Source organism: Mastacembelus armatus, chromosome 11, assembly GCF_900324485.2.
Source record: "Mastacembelus armatus chromosome 11, fMasArm1.2, whole genome shotgun sequence".
NCBI lineage: Eukaryota > Metazoa > Chordata > Actinopteri > Synbranchiformes > Mastacembelidae > Mastacembelus > Mastacembelus armatus.
The window spans coordinates 9,585,792-9,607,769 of record NC_046643.1 but is presented as its reverse complement, the minus strand read 5'-3'; the positions used below and the strand labels follow the sequence as shown (position 1 = coordinate 9,607,769).

The 21,978-nt window shown below is 41.4% G+C and overlaps 1 protein-coding gene across 1 annotated transcript; it reads left to right on the top strand.

The window, feature by feature from the left end:
• The first annotated feature begins 3,293 nt into the window (after nucleotides 1-3,293).
• Nucleotides 3,294-20,267, top strand: igf2bp3 (insulin-like growth factor 2 mRNA binding protein 3). The gene is made up of 15 exons (XM_026300239.1): nucleotides 3,294-3,823; nucleotides 4,792-4,852; nucleotides 10,275-10,323; nucleotides 13,720-13,771; nucleotides 14,009-14,072; nucleotides 14,852-15,130; nucleotides 15,239-15,373; nucleotides 15,541-15,663; nucleotides 15,794-15,929; nucleotides 17,193-17,324; nucleotides 18,525-18,644; nucleotides 18,784-18,858; nucleotides 19,098-19,229; nucleotides 19,368-19,481; nucleotides 19,796-20,267. The coding sequence occupies exons 1-15, from the start codon at nucleotides 3,649-3,651 to the stop codon at nucleotides 19,901-19,903; spliced, it is 1,755 nt and encodes a 584-aa protein (XP_026156024.1). The 5' UTR covers nucleotides 3,294-3,648; the 3' UTR covers nucleotides 19,904-20,267.
• Nucleotides 20,268-21,978: the final 1,711 nt, after the last annotated feature.

Genomic DNA, 21,978 nt, shown 5'->3' with positions numbered 1-21,978 from the left:
CATTCACTACTCCTCCTGCAGAGCCTGCAGCCACACACACACACACACACACTCACACACTCACACAGGCTGCAGCCATGCATCGGTAAGCCGACAGAGCCAGACGAGTACACCAAAGACTCCTGTCTATACATTCACTCCGTTAAGGCGCTATCCAGCAGACAGAGCACATTCACACCGAGTTCCTGCGTGTATCTTTTCGTTATTTCATTTCTAGTGAAAATCGTTAAAGCCAAATAAACTGGGTTATAAAAAAATGGATGAGCCAAACCAGGCCAACGGAAAGGGCTGAGGTTTGATAAGGTCCTTATATTTGTTTATTTAGAATGAATATATGTATCTAACGAAGAGTAAAAAGTTGTTCAGAAAGTTGAAACAAATTATAAAGTGATTAAAAGTTAGTAGGAAGTGTTCTAAAGGCGATATATAAACACTCGTTTTTACTCTTTTTTCATTTAACCTATTTTTATGGGTGACCCATAAATGTAAACACAAGCTAAAACGTCCCCAAAAGTTGAGGACATCGCTAAAAAAAAAAAGCGTCTGGGATTCAGCCTGTAGCTCGTGTTTCGTTACGTCTTTGTGGTTTATGACGAAGCCCCGCAGAGGAAACATAGGGAGAAATGCGTAATTGGCGCGCTGATTCATATAGAATAGTCGAGCAGAGGAGCCAATGAATGAGCGCGTTGAGGCCGCGCCAGCAGCAGTAGTACGGAGCAGGTCTGCGGCTCTCTGATTGGACGGCTCTCTCGACCAATCAGAGAGCCGCCTGTGTTTGTTCAGCAGCAGAGGAGTAAACCCACTGAGACAGCCATGGCCCTGGTGTGAGCCAGTGGCTGAAGGGCCCACTGAACCAACACTCTTTCTGTAACCCGTTTAACATGAGCCTGCACACCTAGGCCTATTCACTAGCACACACTGCAGGGACACACTACTATCATTTCAGCTCAAAGCACAGCTCGGGCTATGTCAGGGCTGCAGTGGAGACTACGCCCACTCAAACCCACTTTTGTACAACACTTTTTTCTTTGTGAAATTAAGCTCATGTTTCAAAACGACATATCAAATACATATTGTGTAGGTTACAATGAGAAATAGACTATATATTTACAGGAAAATTAAATGTATACTAATTAATTATGTAACTTTTTACTCACTGCAACACTCTCTCATAACTCATATAGAACTCCTATCTATAATTATAGCCTAATAATAGGAATTAAAAGATATTTTTACATATCCCTGCACATGATCCAGAGAAAAAAACTGTCTGACACATTGTACAGCAGACATATCTCTAAGTATATTGTCATGTATGCTGTAAATTGAGCCTATATAAACACTAATGTAACATAAATCCTCAGTCTGAAGGTATTAGACTAGAAGCTAAGCACTGTTATGAAAATCACATCTAATGAAGTTTATGTGCAGATTTTTTTTAACTATTGAAAAGTATTGAGTCCAGCAGCTGTGGTTACAATGCTGCAGAGCGGCATTTTACTGAGAGCTGTTTCTAATATTTTGCACACCCTATTTATATTAATGAGGGTAGATTAAATACTACAAATCCCACTCTACATGAGACAATGCTGTCCATCAGGACCCAGCAGTGTATCTCTCTAGGATTAATGTGCACAACATCAAGTAAACATTAAGTTCAGCTTTAACCCAAATACCTTCAATACTTTCAGAATGAGGATTAGGCAACATACCTGTTTACCTGTGCTCACCTGCACAGCACATGTGACAGTATAATCTGAGATACATTGTCAGTTTAATCTTTGATCTTTGTAATCATACAGTTTAATGTGTCAGGCAGTTTTGTATAGCTTGCGTGCAGGGATATATGAGTATCATTTCATTCCTACAGTTTTGTTGTAGGAGCTATCTTTTGTGAGGTATGAATGGTAAATAAAAAATTAAGTATGAATTGTAGAAACAGTTACATAATAACATTATCTATGATTTCATGTTTCCTGGCTAGCTGTAGTCAGGTTGGGTCCATGATAGACATGACCTTATATATATATATATATATATATATATATATATGTAGCACACGTGTGTATATATATATATATATACACACACACGTGTATTTCCATTTTTTGGTCTTTTGTAATAAATAACTTCAACAAGTTCTGCTCTGACAGTACATTGAATTTTGTGCAATCAACAGGTATCACTTCAACAACCCATTAGTCCTAGGGCCCTTCTCTGCAGAGCGACCTACGCGTAAACACTCGGCCTTCGCTTACGATTTACAAATGATCCTGTGGACAGCTGTGTGTTATTTTATACACATATTCCATATGTGATTCTATTGGGCTGTGTGCTACATAGGACGCTAGAGGCAGTTTTGCTGTAGGAGACCCCTCCCCTCTTTCAGTACATGCAAATCCATGGCGGAGGTATAGCAGAGAAGCTGCGCCATGTGCATTTGGTCCACATGGCGTACGCTGGCTCGCTGTGCCAAACAGTCTGAAAGTTGAAAAAAAAAAAAAAGAAAGACGTGGCGTGGCAGCACTCGTCTCGCTCAAGACACCCCCTCAATATTATTTTGTGTGATCACAGGCAAATCTGGCCTGCTGTTGGACTTTGAGTTGTGGATCAGGGAGGGCATGGCTCCACTCTTGTTTGGGAAGATGGATGCCATAATGTGGATAGTAGTACGTGTCATTCCCACATTGCGCGAAGGTCCAAGGGCCGGTACAAGGCCGTTCATATTCAATAATCCGCAGATTAAATGTGTTCAGAATATAACTTAACAATATAGTGCAACATCATTTATAAATGGCTCCACCCCCTTTCCTCCTACGGTGTCATCAATAGAGCGCGCTTAGAACACAGCGCACTTACAACGCAGCCGTGCGCACGAGCCCCCGCAATATCAGCGTCTCCCAGCTATGGGTGTGCGTGTGCACACTGCTGTTTTACTACCGCTCAACCGACCAATGAGAATCGAGCCTTTGCAGAGAAAGGCACACGAATGTGATTCTAGTAAAGATACACTGGGTTCTCACGGAATCCCTTTACGCACATAGATCGCCAGTTTTTTTCCCCAGCACCAATCCACTCTTCCTCTCCTTTTTTCTCCACTCCCCTCTGCTGTCCCCACCCCAGATTCCCGTGCAATTTTCCCCAATCCCAAACACTTAATTGAGCAATTGGGATTCCTCACGTGTGGGCTGATTTGTAGTTTGAACACGTGGCTCATTCAAAAAAGCCGGAATAGCAGAGGATTTTTTTTTCTCCCCCCTTCTTCTTCGTATTCTAGGCTCTAGACTTAGAGGCGGGCGCCAGCCTTACCGTGTGTGACATTCTCTGTGTCTTTGCCAAGGGGTTTGGAGGAAGACACAAAGTAGTTTCTCCTCCTTTTCACCCAGCCCGCCATCGTTTGGAGACACGAGATTAATAATTGAGCATTTATTTATTGCGCGATAGAGACAGAGGGGCGAGGGAGCGCAAACGCACTGTGAGGCTGCCAGTTTAAATCTATCTGTGGCTTGAACGACCGGGAAGCACGCCACAGCCACTCCGTAGTAGTAAAGGCGATTTAGGCTACTCCAAACACTGCACATCCGTGAGAGCAAATAACTATCTACTACTCTCCCTCAGCGTAAAGATTGTCCCTTTTCGGCGCAGAACATGAATAAGCTATACATTGGCAACGTGAGCGCAGAGGCGAGCGAGAAGGACTTCGAAACTATCTTTGAGCAGTGGAAGATTCCGCACAGTGGTCCATTTCTTGTCAAAACTGGCTATGCCTTTGTGGATTGCCCGGACGAGAAGGCTGCAATGAAGGCCATCGATGTTCTTTCAGGTGAGAAATTTTGAGCTAAAAAAAAAAAAAAGTATTTACAGAGACGCGCAAATTGCTGCAATTGTGTTAAGACTGCCTTTTACTTCATGGCCCCTGTGAGAAATGCATGTAGCCTTGTAGGGTGGGGGGGTGTATCCAAGCCTTTCTTTCTCTCACACAACCTTTACTTGGCCTTTTGACACTATGGGCTCAGAGAAATAGCTACCCAGGATTTGAGTGAAATTGTGCTTTTGTAATATGTCTGAGTGTAGCTTTATGAAATGGTCGAGTAAACACAATCATGAGGATGAGAAATGCCAAGGCTTCTCTAATGTATGTTATGTGCCGTTCAGGGCAGTGGGGCGCACAGGCAGCGGGGCTGTGGACGCCGTGAAGTGAACCTTATTGTGGGCTCTATCACACAGCCCACTTTTGGCACGATTCGGAGCACAGGCCTTAAGTGTGTCGCTGCTTTAACCGGTTTCAGTTTGAACTTGCACTCCTTTCCCGGTTTCTACGTCTTTTCCAGTGGCCACAACTCGCTACATTGTGAAGCCATTTCGTCCATACTGACACACCAGGTGGTTTAATTGTGTTGGTCAAATGTAGGCCAACTAACCAAGCCACACCACCACTCGCTTTGGTATATTCTTCACCTCGTCACGGCCTGTTATTATATCAAAGTTGGATTTTGTAATTTTACGAGCTGAGCTAATGTCTGGCTCATTTGTGTCCTCCGTGCTATTACTGGCTTACACACTTTCAGCAATTTGTGTTGCTAATATCACACTGTGCTGAAAATATTCAGGACGCTGCCATGTCTGTATATGCCTGTTTAGGTTTTACCACACTCCCTAAAACTAGTGAGCACTAACACTACAAAAAAAAAAAAAAAAAGGAAAAAGAAACCGTCATGAAACGCAAAGCAGGAGGCCTGTTTTGGTAGGTCAAAGGATTAATGAAATTAAAATGGTTGTTTTGTTTTATAGGTAAAGTTGAACTCCATGGGAAAGTTCTAGAAGTGGAGCACTCGGTCCCCAAACGTCAAAGGTAGGTCGAGTTTTAATATATAGTTTGATTCAAGTCGTGGGAGCTCCAGTATTTTAGTGTCTTTTTTTTTTTTTTTTTTCAAAACTATAACCATTTCCCTTAAGAAACCATGTAAGACACAATGCTGGAAATGTGCATATTTGTGTTGAGCATTGTTAATTCAGCAGTGCATTTTTGCATTTTGTTTAAATAGGGTGATTATTTTCTTCCATGACTGCTGTGGGGTCAAATGAAAGGGGCGTATGGTGGTGTACTCCCTCCTCTCGCCATGACTGTGGGGTGCTAAAAAAAAAAAAAAAACAACAAACCGTCGTGCATTTGGGTTTCACCAACAGCATGAGCGTATTTTGTCGCTCGCCCATATAATAGCATTTCTGTAGACGTTCAGCACTTGCTTTTTCAGTTCCAACCTCGTGGAGGTTAGTGAAGCCTGAATGTGCAGGCTGAAATATGTGCAAAGTGAGTGCAGGCTGTGTTTGAGGCGTACAGGCCTTGTGGAGTCGTCCATTTGAGAAGGATCTGCCCGTCATTCTCCCTGCCTGCCCTGTGCTTCCGCCCTCCTCTTGCACATTGTGCTGCTGTTGCATGAGATGGACTCCCAAACGCGAGTGGAATGGGAGGTTTGGGGCCCAAGTCACGAAAAAAAAAAAACCCTTAGTTTCATAGTTTGGACCCCCGTAGTCACACTGAACTGCCTGCTCCAAATAAAGTGCAATCTGAATATATTTTAGAGGTTTTGCGTAATATATATGTTGAGGATGTGGAATATTAGTGCTTTTTGGCATGTATGCGCACTATTAGCAGTACTGGCGGTGACGCAATCTCTTCATAACAGTGGTTTCTTGAGTTAAAATAAAATGGCGCCTGCTGGCTAATTTGCGTAATGATTTAAGATGATACTAAGGGTTCCACGTAATACGCTTGGCTTTGGTTTCTTTAAATTGACTTGAACTGCCTGCAATTTTACGCAAAATAACATTCCTCGTTAAAATCAGAAAGTCAAGGTGAAACGTACACGGTTTAAAACTATTATACGTAATTTAAATTAATCTTCGTGCCCAGGTGAGAAAACAGAGCAAGTAGGGAGGTTTTTTTTTTTTTTCCCCCCCTCATCTTAACGTGAAACGTATTTTCCACCTGAAGGTCATGCAGGCGTTCCCTGACAGCTGGTAGGTTGTGGCTCTGAACTGCAGCTTGGATAAATACACCAGGTGAGGTGCGTTAAGTATTTTGCGTCAAATCTTGAGACCTTCCTCCAAATTTTCCCGGTTACGGAAAACTGGTGACGTTGCTCTGTCTTTTAGTGCAATCTGCTGCGTGGGCTACTGCAGCAACAGAGTCGAGTTTCAACCACACTTTAAAGAAAGTAACTTGTGCCCTCCTTTCACAACGTAGATCCCAGCAGTAGTCAATGGGAACAGTATTCTGAGGTGGCCTATACACATTTGGATACTGGGGCCAGTTTGCAAATATCAGCTGGAGACTGGGCCAGTCAGCATGGCTTAACCTTTGAACCCCTCAGGGAAGGGGGGGAAGTGCTACAGCAGACAGGGATCAAGGTGGCTCCACTTTGAGGTTTAAGTCCGGACTGCATAGGGTAACGTGCTGTTGGGTGTGGCATTTTTACATTGGCCAAAATGCATTATGTGAAGATTTTTGACGTACGTTTCTGTGAATCAGAGCTGTGGCCATGAGCCCACTGAAATTATCTCCACTGCATTAGGAAAAACGTCTGCTGTGCTGTCCTGCAAATGTACTGTGCACATTACCAACAAAACGCAACCCAATTCACTTCTCTGAAAACGTCTCCTCACTGTTGTTTTATTTTCATAGTAATTAAGCCTTTTACTCATCTTATAGACATTTATATTTAGGTTTGCCAGGCTGATGGAAATGTTTTGTACTTGGCATTTTAAATTTTTTTTTAAAATAAATATGACACCCACTCATTCTTGATCTTGTGCTTTTATTTTATTTTATCCTGAGAAAACATGTAAATTGTTCAACAGGCTATTGTGTGTATTTACATTTCAACTGTAGCTATATTTTCCACAATTGACACACTTTAAATTGGCAATAATATGTTCTTAAATAGCTTTTTATAAAAGTGTGCAAAATTGAATTCCCTGTTAGTCTTACTGGGTCACATTTATTTTTGCCAGCAGTTACTAAATGAGTAATTTAAAAAAAAAAAAATGTACTCAATATTTAACCCTTAATTCTAAGGTGCAGCAGTAGCTTTACTGCGCACTTCCTGGGTCAGATTATGCTTCCCTGGTTGGATAACTTCAATATAAATGTTGTTTGCCCATCCCCACATGCACATATCCTCTTAGTCACATGTACAGGAAGAAAAGAAATGGCATGGCTATAGTAGGGGTGGCCCCAACTATTGCATGTGAGTGAGAGGGAAGCAGACATTAGACCTAGCTCAAAGGTGTACTACTTTGACTTTTTGGTCTTTTTTCTTTTTTTAATGACGTGTGTTGTATCAGTTGATATCAGTGAGTGGTGTAAAGTTTCATGTGTTCTGCCTTGTTCATTTTGTTATTGTGGCCTTAAAAAAACAAACAGGAATTTAAAGAACATCTATAAATTGAGACAATAGCGTAGATTGTATCAGGGTTGTTTGTAGAAATGGCGCCTTGTTCTTTTTACAAGAATTCTGGGTCATCGGGTCACTGTGGGGCCCCACCTGCAAAAAGGGGGATTTGCGATGGAGACTTAGGATGCCAGAGAATTATGAATATGGCCTCTTGTTTTACCCAGACTGCAGGAAAAAGCTTCCTTCAAGTCTTGTCCTCATAGGGTCAAATAATGACATTGTATCTTTTTTTTTTTTTTTTTTTCTTTCCCCCCTTTCTTTTTCAAATACACAGCCCATATGAGTTTGTTAGTGTGGTGGGGAGGTAAAGACAAATGTGTAACAGTCTTTGCAGAAGTTGAGTCATTTCTAACTGTTGATATTCATCTCACTGGAATTCTCTGAGAGATTTCCAAACCCGTCTGTCCCAACGCAAGAGTTGAATGGAGCTTATTGGGTGCACAGTGTGCGTATAAGGCCTGTGAGAGGGCAGCGGAAACCAGACTGTAGAGTTCAGTCATTCAGAACCTCTGCATATTGAATAGTCAATGGGTGTTGAGCACAGATCTTGTGTGTCCCCAGTAATGTTGACGTGGAGTGCTTCATTGTGGTTGGGCGACTAAGAAATGAAAATGAATACAGGTGTGGTGTGGTGTCATGGTGCTTGACGTATGAATCCTTGTGCTTTTTATGGATGCATGTGCATGGTTGTACCTGTGTAGTGTCTCCATGATGCAAAATCTATAGGTTTGAGCTGAGCAGTGACTCTGTAGAGTGCTGGGCCATTTCAAAAGTAAATAAGGAGCCAGGCCTCCTCCTGGCCATCACATGACCAGCAGACCCCAGTCACTCCTTTCCCTCCCCTCTTTTCCTTCCCCTCCCACTTTTAACCCGCTCTACATGTTCCTGTCAGTGGACTTGTCAGTGTCCATGGCAACAGGGCCCCACCCCCACAAGGCAGAGAGGGCCCTTGCTACCCTTGCCTGAAACAGGGCTAGGCCCCACAACACACACCCCCCACCCCAGAATCAAAGCCTGGGACTAGTGAATGTATACCACCCCCCCACCCCACCCACTGGCTGACTACTACTCTGTGGAGCTATAGGTTAATCCGCCTGGAAGTGGTTGGTGCGTTGCACGTTTCGCATGGCGTTCCCACCGCAATGCAGAGCATACAGAATGTGTGGGAAGAGAAGGCTGGATCAACCAGGAATGGCAGTGTGGGCCTGAAAGGGTTGGAATTACTCTTGGAAGTTATTTGGGAATTTTCTTTACAGTATGTCTATTTAGTCTGTGTCAAATTAAATATGTTGAACTGCTTTCACCTTGTTTTCATCTACCGTGGCCCTTGTTGCATGTGTGTTATTTATCTGTTTATGTGCTCGAGTGTTATTTTAAATTTCTTTATTTTGTAACTTTTTAAAAAAAAATTTATTTAAGCTTATAAATGCTACATGTTGTATGGTGTAATCCTCAACACAGCAGATTACAATACAAGGTTTAGGAGTGCAGCAGTCTGTACAAGTAGATGAGTTGCATTTAGACGTCATTTAACAGCTCAGTGAAGCTGGTGGAAAGAACGAGAGATGTGTGTAATGTAACTCTTTGCCCTAATGTTTTTACACACAAGGTAACTTGAGTTAGTTGCACATGCAGCATATGTATCATGCAGAGTGGGTGTAATGCTGGTGTGGAAATGGTTTGTTTGGGGGGGTCAGGGTTTGTGAATGCAGTGTGTGTGTGTGTGTGTGTCTCCATGCGCTGCCTCACAGCCATATGTACATTTTGTTCCTTTTAGGTTTGTGTGTCAGATAGCTCTTAAAGTGGCTAGGACTTTTTTCACATGTTTAATTCAACATCCACATGCAGGAGGATACTTGTGAAACTTTGCATTCATTGATCCATAAGTTCTGTCTGCATGACTTCCAACACACAGCGACTACCCTGATGCTGCTGTACACATAATGTAGCTAAATTGGGAATCTTTTGTTCTAAAAGGAAGAATTGGGTATTTCTTTTTCTAGTGACAGAACACATAGCAGCACCATTGTAACTGCTAGTCTCTACTAGTTTCTGCTTTATGTACACTCAATGAACAAGCATGCAATTTAGATTTTTACTGTTTAGTATGACGCGGCTAGTGGAGATTCCCTCTGGCTTGTGTTCGGCACCAGCACCACCATCAAACCCCCCTTTCCCCTTTTTGATAACAGCTGGATGCTTCTGGATAAGTGTCTATTTTGGTTGGAAAGAGTGGGCTTCAGCCTTGTGGTGGCTAAAACTTCATGATGCAATGCTACAGGGCATTTGCTTGACTGAGTATAAGACAAGACATTTGGAAAGTGTCTTTGCCTTTGAAATCCTTTCTGCCACTTCACCTTCTTGTTGCTCTTATCTCATTGTCACTCGTGACACATTTGACTTGAGAGAATGGGTGTGGTACATTATTTAGCTTAATTTTAATTTTGAGTACTCTCGACTCAATTTAGGCAACCCAGGCATGACTCAAAATCACCCTTATGCCTGCTTTTTGTCCTTCATTTCCCACATTTTACCCAGGATGTCTGTGCACACCCACTGAGTTGGGAATTGAATTAAAGCAGTCATATGTGCAGCTTGTCCACCCTGGTTTCTGTATGGTGAGGAGAATGAGGACCAGCTTCTTCTTTTTTTTTTTTTTTTTTTTTTTTTTTTTAAGTAACTAACTACAATTTGGATCACTGTGCCTTGGTATTGTTCCTTTTTAATTCTTTTTTTCCCCTCTTCTCTCACCCTCTTTCTTAAATTCATTTTCTTCTCTTCCTCCCCCACCCTCTTCCTCCCTTGTTCTCTCTCCAGGAGCTGTAAGCTGCAGATCAGGAACATCCCGCCTCACATGCAGTGGGAGGTGAGTGCTAACAGGCTGCTAACTGCTTCCAGGGTGGGGCACCATGGGACAGCCCAACTGGGCTCTTATTTAGTGGCCTCTGGAGTCACCTTGCCTCCCAGTGGGTTTCAATTGAGCATGCGCTTGATTATTTGTTGGGACAAGGCTGCAGTTCAAAATGATGGCAATTGGTTGAAGAGAAATTGTTGCTAATGAGGGTCTGAATTTGATGGCAAAGATTGTTTGGTTCAGGTTTTGCACTGCATCTCCACAGGCACTTGGGATCACCAGGGATAAGTGGTGAGGTTTTCTAAAAGATATTAGTAAAAATGTTAAAATATGGTGCTGGTGTCTCGACGATTTGGCGAGCTCATGCACGCAGTCGCTTGATGTTTGTAGCATTATAGTCCTGCATGTATTGGGTACCTGCTGGGTGTGTTCTTAAAGCAATTTGGAAAAAAAAAAAGCAGGAAGCTTGTGCTTAAATGACAAATGTGACTTAAATGTCCCATCAACAATGACATGTTTGAAAGCCTTTTTCACACCATGTTTTCTTGAAAGGGGAAAACTCCAATTGAAAATGAAAGTAAATACGAAAACCAAAGGTGTTGTCTTATGAGTTGTAAAACTTTCATATGTCTGGTGTGGAGAGGTGGTTAGGTGACCTTGCTAGTTCAAGTGTACAAGTCCTTATTAAAAAAAAAAAGTCAGCTTACTTATTTTGCAGATTTGTGCTGTATTTATTTTTTTTATACCAGGGAACTAAAATTTAAATTTAATTCACATATTAGTGTTTCATTGACATGATGGTTACCACAATAAAATTTAATGCAGTCCATTACATTAGCCCTGCAATACATGTTATACTTCTGAAGCCTGTGATGTCAGGATTTTAAGACTGAGCATGATGTTTATTTAACTGTACTCAAATTTCAGGACATAGTTTGTGGTATTGGAGAATGCATTATAAGGCATTTCTATTAATTTGTTACTATATGACTCAAGCCATAAATGCCACCACAAACGTTCGCTTAAATCACTAAAGTTAAATGAATGTTTGTAAACTCAACAAAAAATAGTTTGAGGTTTACAGTGCTGAATCACTAAATTATACTTTTTTTTTTTTTTTTTTTTTTAATGTCCATTATGTTCTGTCATTCATACACAAACATCTTAAAAAGCAGTGACAAATACCATAGTACACTTTCTGGGCTAATCCAAAAAATAAAATTAAAAAATTCCTGACTTGCTTCTAATACTTGCCAAAATGAGTTTTACACTCTCACTTCCAACACAGGTAACTTTTTAAAGTGCATGAATTATTTGACCTGGTCTTGGATTAGCCCAGAAAGTGTACTATGGTATTTTAGGCAAAAATACACCCCTAAATTTTGACCCATTCTTCAGAAAACCTCGTCTGAACTGATCATACAAAGCTGTCCTGTTGTGTAAGCAGTAGTTCATTGGATGGTCTTATAGCATGTTTTTCCAGTGGATTTAAATTGAGCTGAATGTCAAGGTCAGCATTAAATCTCAAATGTAGTGTACTTTTGCTTTCCTTAAAGGGTTAACGAGCACGAAGAGGACATGTAAAAATGAATAATATCAATAGAAATGGTGAGCCTGTAACATGGTCAGATTTCAAGGCCACTGCCTGATTAGTGAAAAACGTGTTGAGCAACAGTCGTGTGTGTGTGTGTGTGCGCATGGATGGCTTTTTTTAAATTTTTTTTTTCTTTGCATGTGATAAGCATTTAATGTAAAACTGTTGGCCATTTAGTGTGAGCTATGGGGTTTATTTTATTTACATAATGTGCTGAGCACATGTATGTTTTTATTAGACAATTTGAAGTTTAGACTCAAGATTATTTTTTTGTTTTGTAGTAATTTGTTTTTAACTTAAGATCCCACTGTTAGCGTCTATGTGGAATCTGATGTGCCACTAACAGCTTTAGGTGATTTTTATTTTTTTCCCTGTCTTTCTGTAGAGGTTTAGCTGTGATAGCACATGCTTTTTTTTTTTTTTTTTTTTTTTTTCTTTCCTGCTCCATAAAGAATGTGGGAGCCAAATGAAAAACGTTTAAATGAAGTTGCAGCATTGTTCAGTATCCTAAGTTGTAAGGTTAATATATGGCTTTAGATTTCAGCCTCATGGAGCTGTGATCAAATGGCTACGGAAACGCTGTGTTTTTGTAATGGTGGGCTCGCTTTGCCTACGCATGTCCCTCAACTGCAGCTCCAGATCCACCCATGTTCCTAGCATGTAGCGAACAAGCCGCTTTTTCAAAAGGTGACATGGAGGTTTCTAACCCCTCCGAGGGGGGGAGGGGTTAGAAGGAAGAGCACAATCAGATCTTTTAATGCAAAGGCCTTGTATGTATCATAACAGGTAGATAAGACAATGGATAATGGTGTCTATAGTCTTGCAGCAAGAGAGAATACTGGTGAGAGTAGTGGCGTGTTCGAAAGCTGTAGTGGGTGGGTGGGTGGACCTGGACTGTTTCCCCTTCCCTTCCATGTGCGCTGATTCACAGAATGTGTACCATGAATTTGCACCCCTCCCCCAGCCACTGCTTCCTGCTGGAATGTACCCCACCCTTTCCTGAATGGCCTGGATTCCCATTGGTCAGGCTCAGCAGATGGACAGGCAGAGCAACCAGCCAGTATCTCCTGGCTTCAGGGAACTCTGTCAGTCCTGGAGCAGCCAATGATGGGGAGTGGAGATGGTAGGGAGGCGGGAGGTTGCCTGGTTGGTGGGTTGTAGAGTGTGGGGGTGGCAGGGATATTGTCTCGTTGGCTAGAAAGTGGGGTTGAGCTCTTGGGGGTGTGGCCCTGGGTTCAACTGAGCATGGTCAGAGGTCTTAGCTTAGCTTAGAACCCACACTCCCCACTGACTCTTATGAATTGAAATCCTTTACGTTTGGGCAGGTGGCCAGACTGGTGTGGATTGTTTAGGATGCGGTCTCCATTTTTCACCAGTTGCCTGTGTTATATGTATGATTTAAACATGCTGAATTTGTGTATGACCTTTGCTAATATTTAAAAACAAATAATAGCTTTATGGCTTAGATTGACAAAGTCAGTCTCTTTAAATCATGCATTTTTCTTAATAGATGGTTTACATTGGCATTTTTGAAATGAACCTAAAAAGATTAAAACAAGTTAAATTTGATCTATACAAGCGCCCCAATGGAAGAGTCATAATTTGAGGTAGACTTTTATATGAAGGCAGCAAATTTATCCATGTAACTCAGCATTGAACTCTGGGGTCCAGAATTAATGGAGTGTATCCTGGCAGTAAGCTGGGCTGGTTCCCATAGATGAGTTTCTACTCACTAACATGTGGTCGAAGCCTTCAGTCTTGGAGTAATCATGCTTTTTTCTTTTTTTTTTTTTTTTTCTTCTCCTTTCTCCCAGGTTTTGGATAGTATGCTTGCTCAGTATGGTGCAGTAGAGAGCTGTGAACAAGGTAAATACAGACTCCGGCTGCGTTGCAAGACTGCTTAAACATAATTCCACTACCTTGTCTGAACACACAGCATACAGAGATCGCTTTGCTATTTTTTTTTTTATTACAACTGTATGGTTTTGCTGTGTTTATTTTACAAATGTTACAGCAGAAATTTCAGGGTAAGGTGGTAAATTGTGATGGTTACTGAATATGTGTGTGTGCGAGAATTGCCTCTGCTTTGTGTTCTCTCACCAGTAAACACTGAGACAGAAACTGCAGTAGTCAACGTTAGATATGCAGCCAAGGACCAGGCCAGGCTGTGAGTGTATACACACACACACACATATATATATATATTTCACATTAACCTCAAATCTGTTTATACTTTGACATGGGTTTGTTAAACTCTTTCACTTTAAGCAGCATTTGCTGTTTTGAAAACTCTACTTCCTATGTCCGGTGCACACAGGGCACCTGATTTCCTTTCCACAAACCAGTTTAATTTGACATACAAGGATGATGGAGGAAGGGGAATGTGTGTTTATTGGAATGGGCGGGGGTTAATTTAACCATCTGGTGCCCCCTGGTGTACATGAATCGTACTACAATGTTATTCTCTGCACGAGTGGTTATGAGTCTCCAGGCATAATTTTTTCAGAAAATCTAAATCCTTCATGCTGACATGGGAGTATTAAGTGAATGTCTTGAGATTGGAATTTGTTTTTTTTTTTTTTTTTTAAATAAGCTGGAGAGCCACCATGTTTGGTCACTGCCATGTGGTTTGTGGCACTTGTAAGGTGCTCTTGTCTCCATGCATTTCCATCTGCCCACCTGAGAGAAGCTGTTTCAATTTGGCCTTAGGCTTTGCAGTAATTTTTTATTGCCCTAATTCCTTGGATTTTGCCATTTTTAAGGAGATTTATGTAGGGCAGATTAAACCTAAACCTTTACTCATTGTCTCTACAGAAATTTGACAGATAAGCCACTCATAGCTATTCACTCATGACTGCTGTTTAAAAGCCTTCCAGTGTTACATTAAACCCCACTGACTAGCAATTGAGTTTTACCCAAAGACTAACATCTCTTAATGTCCTCCAGAGCAATGGAGAAGCTAAATGGATTTATGATGGAAAACTATGCCTTGAAAGTGTCCTATATCCCTGATGAGACTGCTGCACCAGAGGGTCCTTCAGCAGGGGGCAGGAGAGGCTTTAATGCCCGTGGACCCCCTCGTTCCAGCTCGCCAGGTCTGGGCGCCCGACCCAAAGTGCAGTCAGACATCCCACTGCGTATGCTGGTTCCAACGCAGTTCGTAGGTGCGATTATCGGCAAGGAAGGCGCAACTATCCGCAACATCACCAAACAGACCCACTCAAAGTACGTACACGGAGGTCAGGAATTATACTGGGCCATAACAAGTGATCTGTGTCCTTTCCTTTACTTGCCCATGGAGCATTTCTAAATTCTTTTATTCCTTTACTGCAGGATTGACATCCATAGGAAAGAAAATGCAGGTGCAGCAGAGAAGCCCATCACAATTCACTCCACCCCTGAAGGTTGTTCGAATGCTTGCAGAACCATCATGGAGATCATGCAGAAGGAGGCTCTCGATACAAAGTTGTGAGTTCATGTCCAAATGAATCAAGAAACAATATGTGCCTTAGTTAAATGTACTTCGAGGACTTAGGATGCAGAAGACCCATAATGCTGATAAATAGGCATATTGGTATGAAAAGTTGTCACATTTACTGTGAGGAACATTTATCCTCACTTCCTATCTCATGCAGCACTGAAGAGATCCCACTGAAGATCCTTGCACACAACAACTTTGTAGGAAGATTAATTGGGAAGGAAGGACGCAACCTGAAGAAAATTGAGCAGGACACAGAGACCAAGATCACAATCTCACCGTAAGACTTTGACACAGTTCGATTACTGTTTTGCACTTCATACATGAAGTGGCACTTGCACTTTAATGTAATAGCATTTGCCTTGGTGTCCCAGTTTATAGTTGATACTGACACAATTGTTTTCTTCCAGTCTCCAGGACCTGACTCTGTACAACCCAGAGCGGACCATCACGGTTAAGGGCTCCATCGAGGCATGTTCAAGAGCTGAGGAGGAGGTGATGAAGAAGATCAGGGAATCATATGAGAGTGACATGGCTGCTATGAATGTAAGTGTTCACTCCAGATGGGAAGTATGAATGAATTCTCCAGTGGTCTATTCTTATAAAGTGTTTCCATTGACATAAATGCTTCAAAAGTGACATCCACATCAGTAGATAATTACTGCAATTTAAGTTTAGACAAACATGAGACAAATAGTTTTTTGGGGTTTTTTTTTTTTTTTTTTTTTTGTCAGGAATGAAATTAGATAATACTGTTTATATGCACTTCACTGCTCTGGGAAAGCAGCACTTTATAGGAAAAAATCAGGATTTTAAATACACACATTCAAACTTCTCCAACAGTACTATCATGTGTTGGCAAGATTTCCCCAAATGCCTTAATCTAAACAAATTGTGTTATTTTTGTAGTACGTTCAGATACTGGGAATGAATAAAAGAACAGAAATATTCATAGTAAAAATGTCACTCCAATTGTTACGCACTGCAGGTTTTTCTTTACTGTTGTGATTGGGTTTACAGTGGCCTCTTTGAACGCAAGGGAGATGAGAGCCGTACCTGTAAAATGAAGTTTATTACTGTGCATGCTGTTTACAAGGTGCACATAATAAAATTTAATTTTCAGCAGAATATGTAGTGGAATAAATGTCTAAAATTTGGAAGCATAAACTCAGTTTGATATAGTTTGCCTGTCTGGGACTTCAGCTACAGTGAAGCTGTTGTTCTTAGATTATGTCCTTTTAACTCTGTCTGTAGTCCTGGAAAAAAAAAGTTTAATCTCCTAGGGAGTTTCCTCACCCCTGGTTGTTCAAAATACCAACTGTGAATAATGTTGGTTTCCACGAAAATGTGTCGATTTCTATTCTAACCACTTCTGTTAACTTCAAGTGGCATTTCATGCAGTTCCTTAAAACATCATGCTGAGGTTGAGGGAAAGATGTAAGACTTTGATTATCACATATCACTAATTTGAGGTATGTCAACACATTTCTTCCCCCTTTTTAAATGTTAACATGTAGATGCACTTAGTAGTTCAGCTGTGGTGTGTTTATTGGAAGGCCTGTTAATGTTAAAGAATAATTGGGTTTCCATGTGGTGAGCTAGTTTATCTGCTGTGTTGATACTGGATGCAATGACAGTCACCTGGATGCACTATTTAAAAAGCAGCTCCATTGTGATACTGAATTTGCATTTGTTCTTCTCACTTTCTGATGAGCTGCAGTGTGACTTTTAGTAACTGTAATAGATTATTGGTGCCGATGTTCAACAACACAGCTTGATGTGTTAAAAGAAAATTTTCATTCTCTCCAGCTTCAGTCCAACCTGATTCCAGGCTTGAATCTAAATGCTCTAGGATTGTTCCCCAGTGGAGCACCAGGCATGGGCCCCTCCATGTCCAACGTCCCACCTCCAGGTGCCCATGGGGGATGCTCATCATTTGGAGTAAGTGACAGTCTCCATGTCTCATGCTGTGCAGTGGTTTGCCCCACATACAATACAAACACTGACTTTTTTTTATTTTTAAACTCGGTATGTGTCAATGTTGAGTCAGGCTAGTGAAAACTACAGTTAACACTTAGTCTTTAGCGACCTAGTTTCTTGTTTCCTTTAGTGCAGTCCTTATGGGGGTGAGGGGCCATTTTGGGCTTCTTTGCTGTTGGCGAGCAGCCAGCCCTTTGCTGTAAGTCACCTGTCCCAAAGTGCTTTGCACGGCTTGTGGCTGCTCGCTGTGGGATTCGAAGGCAGGGTTTGATTCCTCTGAAGTTCTTCTCCAGCCACCCATTATTCTTTGACCTTTGGGCAACCCTGGTCTGTGGGTAGTTAACCTTGTGTATAGGGAGACAGAAGTCCTGGAGTGCAGCAGGGATTTGTTTAGTGGACCGGTTTAGATCAGTTTCCCTCATGGTTTTACAGTTTTATTTCTGCCAAATTTGTAGTATTTGCAGTTGCTTTTCTTACCTTACTCTTGCTTTACTTGCTTAAACATCAATGCTGCAAGTCCTTCTCCATATTTGAGGCTGAAAAAAAAAAAAAAAATTGTTCCTCTGATCTCTCTACTTTTAGAGTTCAAGTCAAACAACCTGATAACCTAAGGGATGCAATGTTATGTAGTGGCTTGCACCAAGGCATCTGTAAATCATCTGCAGTAGGATAGTCCTCAGTTACTGAGTGAAAGAGTAAAAACATTAGCTTCATATCAAGAGGCTACAACCAGGTTTATTTTTCAGATGGAGTCACTGATCCGATTCACATGGCAAGTTCAGATTGTATTTTAAATGGCCTGGAATGAAAATGTCCAGTAGCTCAAAATGGTAATGTTGCCTTCACACTGTTTTGACATGAGCAATGGGAACGTACTGTGTGCTCAGAAGAGTAAGAAGTAGGGAACATTAATTCAGCACCTGTGTCTCTATTACTGAAGGATAGAAAGGCCACTTTAGACCCAACTGGTAATTTCAAGAGGGTGGCATGAAATCCAGTGTAGCATGTGTTTTTTTTTTTTTTTGTTTTTAAATAAAGTCTGCAGCTTTTGCTAGATCCACTGTCTGCGCACTGGTTGCTGGACTGGAGCAAGTGGTCTGCAGTTAATGGTCTCTGATCTTCTCGTGCTCACAGTATTACTTAAGTGTCTATAACCACCAGGGGCACCCAGAGTCGGAGACGGTTCACCTGTTCATCCCTGCGCTTGCAGTGGGAGCCATCATCGGAAAACAGGGTCAACACATCAAACAGTTGTCACACTTTGCCGGCGCCTCAATCAAAGTGAGTGACGGATAGACAGTGAAGTTGTGAATCTCGGTGATAACGTGCCGATGCTGTCTGTCCTGTTGTCACTTGACTGATAGAAAATGGGAGTGTAAGTGAAGGTTGCTGGTTTAATGCTGTCTGTCTCCTCATTCAGATCGCCCCTGCAGAAGGGATGGATGCCAAGCAGAGGATGGTCATCATCATTGGACCACCAGAGGCTCAGTTTAAGGTGTTGTAGCTTTATAAACATGAAACACTGCTGGGAGAAATAAAAGAATAGACAGTTAAGTTTGATGGTGGCAGCTGTTGGTTCAGTCTGGGATTTATTTAGCAGGAAGTGTTTTATTTATGGTTTCATTAATGTTGGTGGCTTTTTACAGCTGACACAAAATAAAATTAGCTTTTAATTACGGAGAAAATATCCCAGTGTAGGTTGCATAATCTATAGTCTAACCTGTTTGACTCTAGGCACAGTGTCGCATCTTTGGCAAGCTGAAGGAAGAAAATTTCTTTGGACCTAAGGAAGAGGTGAAACTGGAGGCTCACATTAAGGTTCCCTCCTTTGCTGCTGGACGAGTCATTGGGAAGGGTGGGAAAACGGTAAACGAGGACACAGATTCATTAGTTACTAGTGAATAACCCTGAGTTACATGTTCCAACACAGTTTGTTCCAGCCAAATGAAAAGGAAGTATTGGCGGTCTTATTCAATTAGTTTGGTGTCTCATTTGTGACTGCAGGTGAATGAACTGCAGAACTTGACTTGTGCAGAAGTGGTGGTGCCTAGAGACCAGACACCTGACGAGAATGACCAGGTTATTGTCAAGATCAGTGGACATTTCTTTGCATGCCAGGTGGGTTTTTATTCCCCCCCCCCCCTTTTTTTTTTGTATAAAGAAAACATCCATGTAGGCCAGGAAGACGAGTTCTGGATCGTATGTCTCAGAGAAACATGATTTCAGAAATATCATCAGTCTGCACTGGAAGTGTTTGGTTCTTTTAGGAGCCATGCTAAATATCTAATTAGGCATTTTTAACAAGATCAAATTGTATGTAGCATCAGTTCTCAACTATATGCTGAGAAGCACATTGAGGATGTCATGGGATCCTTCACAAAATCTGGTTAGAATAGTCTGCTGGCATCTCATAGCAACATTCCTCCTTATAGCTGGCCCAGAGGAAGATTCAGGAGATCCTGGCCCAGGTGAGGAGGCAGCAGCAGCAGCAAGCCAAACCTGCCTCTGGAGCACAACCTCCACTGCCCCGCAGGAAGTGAAGTTCCAATGGAACTAGAGGAATGACGACTCCATCCGCCCAAAGACTTTAAACGTGGCCAAATGGAGTAGAATCCAGGGGAAGAACAACATAAGAGGTTGAAATGTTCATCTCAGGGGTCAAAGGTTATCAGAACCCAACCAAACATCTACCCCTTCTTGTCTTACTTGATGAACTTTAAAGTGTGGCTGACCCTATGCCCCTGGACCTCCATCCACCTCATCTGAGAATGTACTAATGAGGGCTCCCAATGTCACCGGCCCTCACATGTACGCACCCCTTAACCTCTCTCCTCCCCCCGCCATGGATCTGTAATCCCCCGCCCCCCTCTTTTTACACTAAAAAATACAAAGAAATAAGGGTCCCCCTCCTGTCACCTCCTTGGTGTGGTACTTCAAACCTGACAAGATGTTTTGGTTAACCTCAGATTTAGTTTTTTTTTTTTTTTTTTTTTGGTAGCATTTAATTGGTTGAAGGTTTTTTTTTTTTTTTTTTTTTTTTTTTTTTTTGAGATTTCTGTGGAAAGAAAAAAGGCATTGCTATATTCTGGTTTATTTTTGGGGGAGGGTTGGCTCAGATTGGGTGGGCCATGTTAAGGGGAAAGATTCTTGTTTCAGGACAGGACCTAAGAAAGAGTGGATTATATTGGGTTTCCTGCCCTTGTAACTATAGTGGCATTTTATAAATTCGGATGCATTTTATAGATAGACTTATATATACATAGATGTATAAATATATATGTATGTGTGTGTGTATATATATTTATATATGTATGTATGTATATATATGTAGAGGTGAGGGCAGCACCACCACTGACACTTGGGGAAATGGTGCCGAACTGCTGCTGCCCAGGAAAACCAATTTAATATGCATTTTACGTAACTACCTCAGGATCTAGTACCTCAGAAGAGAGAAGAAAATTGTTATATATATATATAGATATATATATATATATACATGAAAAATGTTCCTTTTTTTTATTTTGCTTTTGTGGTATTTTGTATACTTTATAAAGCTGATAGTCTTTGAACATTTTTATTTTTTTAAGAAAATTTAAAATTTGGTCAGCTGCCAACTGACCTTGCCTACAACTCTGGTGCTTTAGGTGGCATTGTACATGTTTATGTGATTTAAGTTGACTCTGTACATACAGTCTATTTGTACATAGTAGCCCCAGAGCAAGAGTTGTAGTGGCCCCCTCAGCTGGCGGCTGACAGGAAAATCACCTCAGTTTTTCCCCTGAGGGTCCACCATCTTCTGAAAAAAGTTTAAAAAAAAAAAAAAAAAAAAAAAAGCAAAAGAAAAAACCAACCTAGACATGCAAATAATGCCAACCGTACATAATTGCAGCAATGCCATTAAGTTTTGGGATTGACAGTTATTGGTAATGGTACTTTAATTTCCTTTTTGCCTTCCTATGAGGGCTGTGGTCAGGGCTCCACAGGGGGGACTGAAATAGTCCTCACTGTAGCTGTCTTAGAATCAGCAGAGTGGCTGTTTTTTGTCTGCTCTGTTCCCTGACCATCTGCTACCTTGACAGTAGTGTTTTAGCAAGGTCCAAGCCCAACTAGGTTTATTTTCATAGAGCAAACTTTGTCAGTTCGGAGTGGCCCTTTGTAACCAGGCCATCAAATCAATGTTAACGTCATTCACTGCATTGTGAGGGTAGGGGGAGTCACACTGAGACACTTTTGTTTTTTTTCCCTTTTTTTTTTTTTTGTTGTGCTATATAAAAATGATTTAAGCAAAAATGATTTCTCTGTAACTCACAAATGTAACTAGTTTCAATTTACAGGGAAAGCAAGCCTGAAAAGGCAAACAAATACTGAATGAATTTAGACAGGGGGTAAGAATAGAGGACACAAATCCAAAATTTAAAAATAGTTTATTTCATTTCTCTTCATGCCGAATGTAAATATATTGATTGTGGTAAAAGTGTATCCATGCTTCCACGTTAGAACACCGTCTACCTCAGCTGAGGGGGTGGGGAGTTGTGGCACTAAGCATCCCACCCTGCCCCCACTGAGCGCCAGCACGCACCGATACCTCAGTCCCCTGAACACTTCTTTCTACATG

Excerpts from the sequence above, each read along its gene's own strand:
- igf2bp3 (XM_026300239.1), top strand. The coding sequence starts at position 3,649 with ATGAATAAGCTATACATTGGCAACGTGAGCGCAGAGGCGAGCGAGAAG. Across the intron at positions 14,073-14,851 it reads GCCAAGGACCAGGCCAGGCT|AGCAATGGAGAAGCTAAATG; the intron begins GTGAGTGTATAC and ends AATGTCCTCCAG. Across the intron at positions 19,482-19,795 it reads GACATTTCTTTGCATGCCAG|CTGGCCCAGAGGAAGATTCA; the intron begins GTGGGTTTTTAT and ends TCCTCCTTATAG.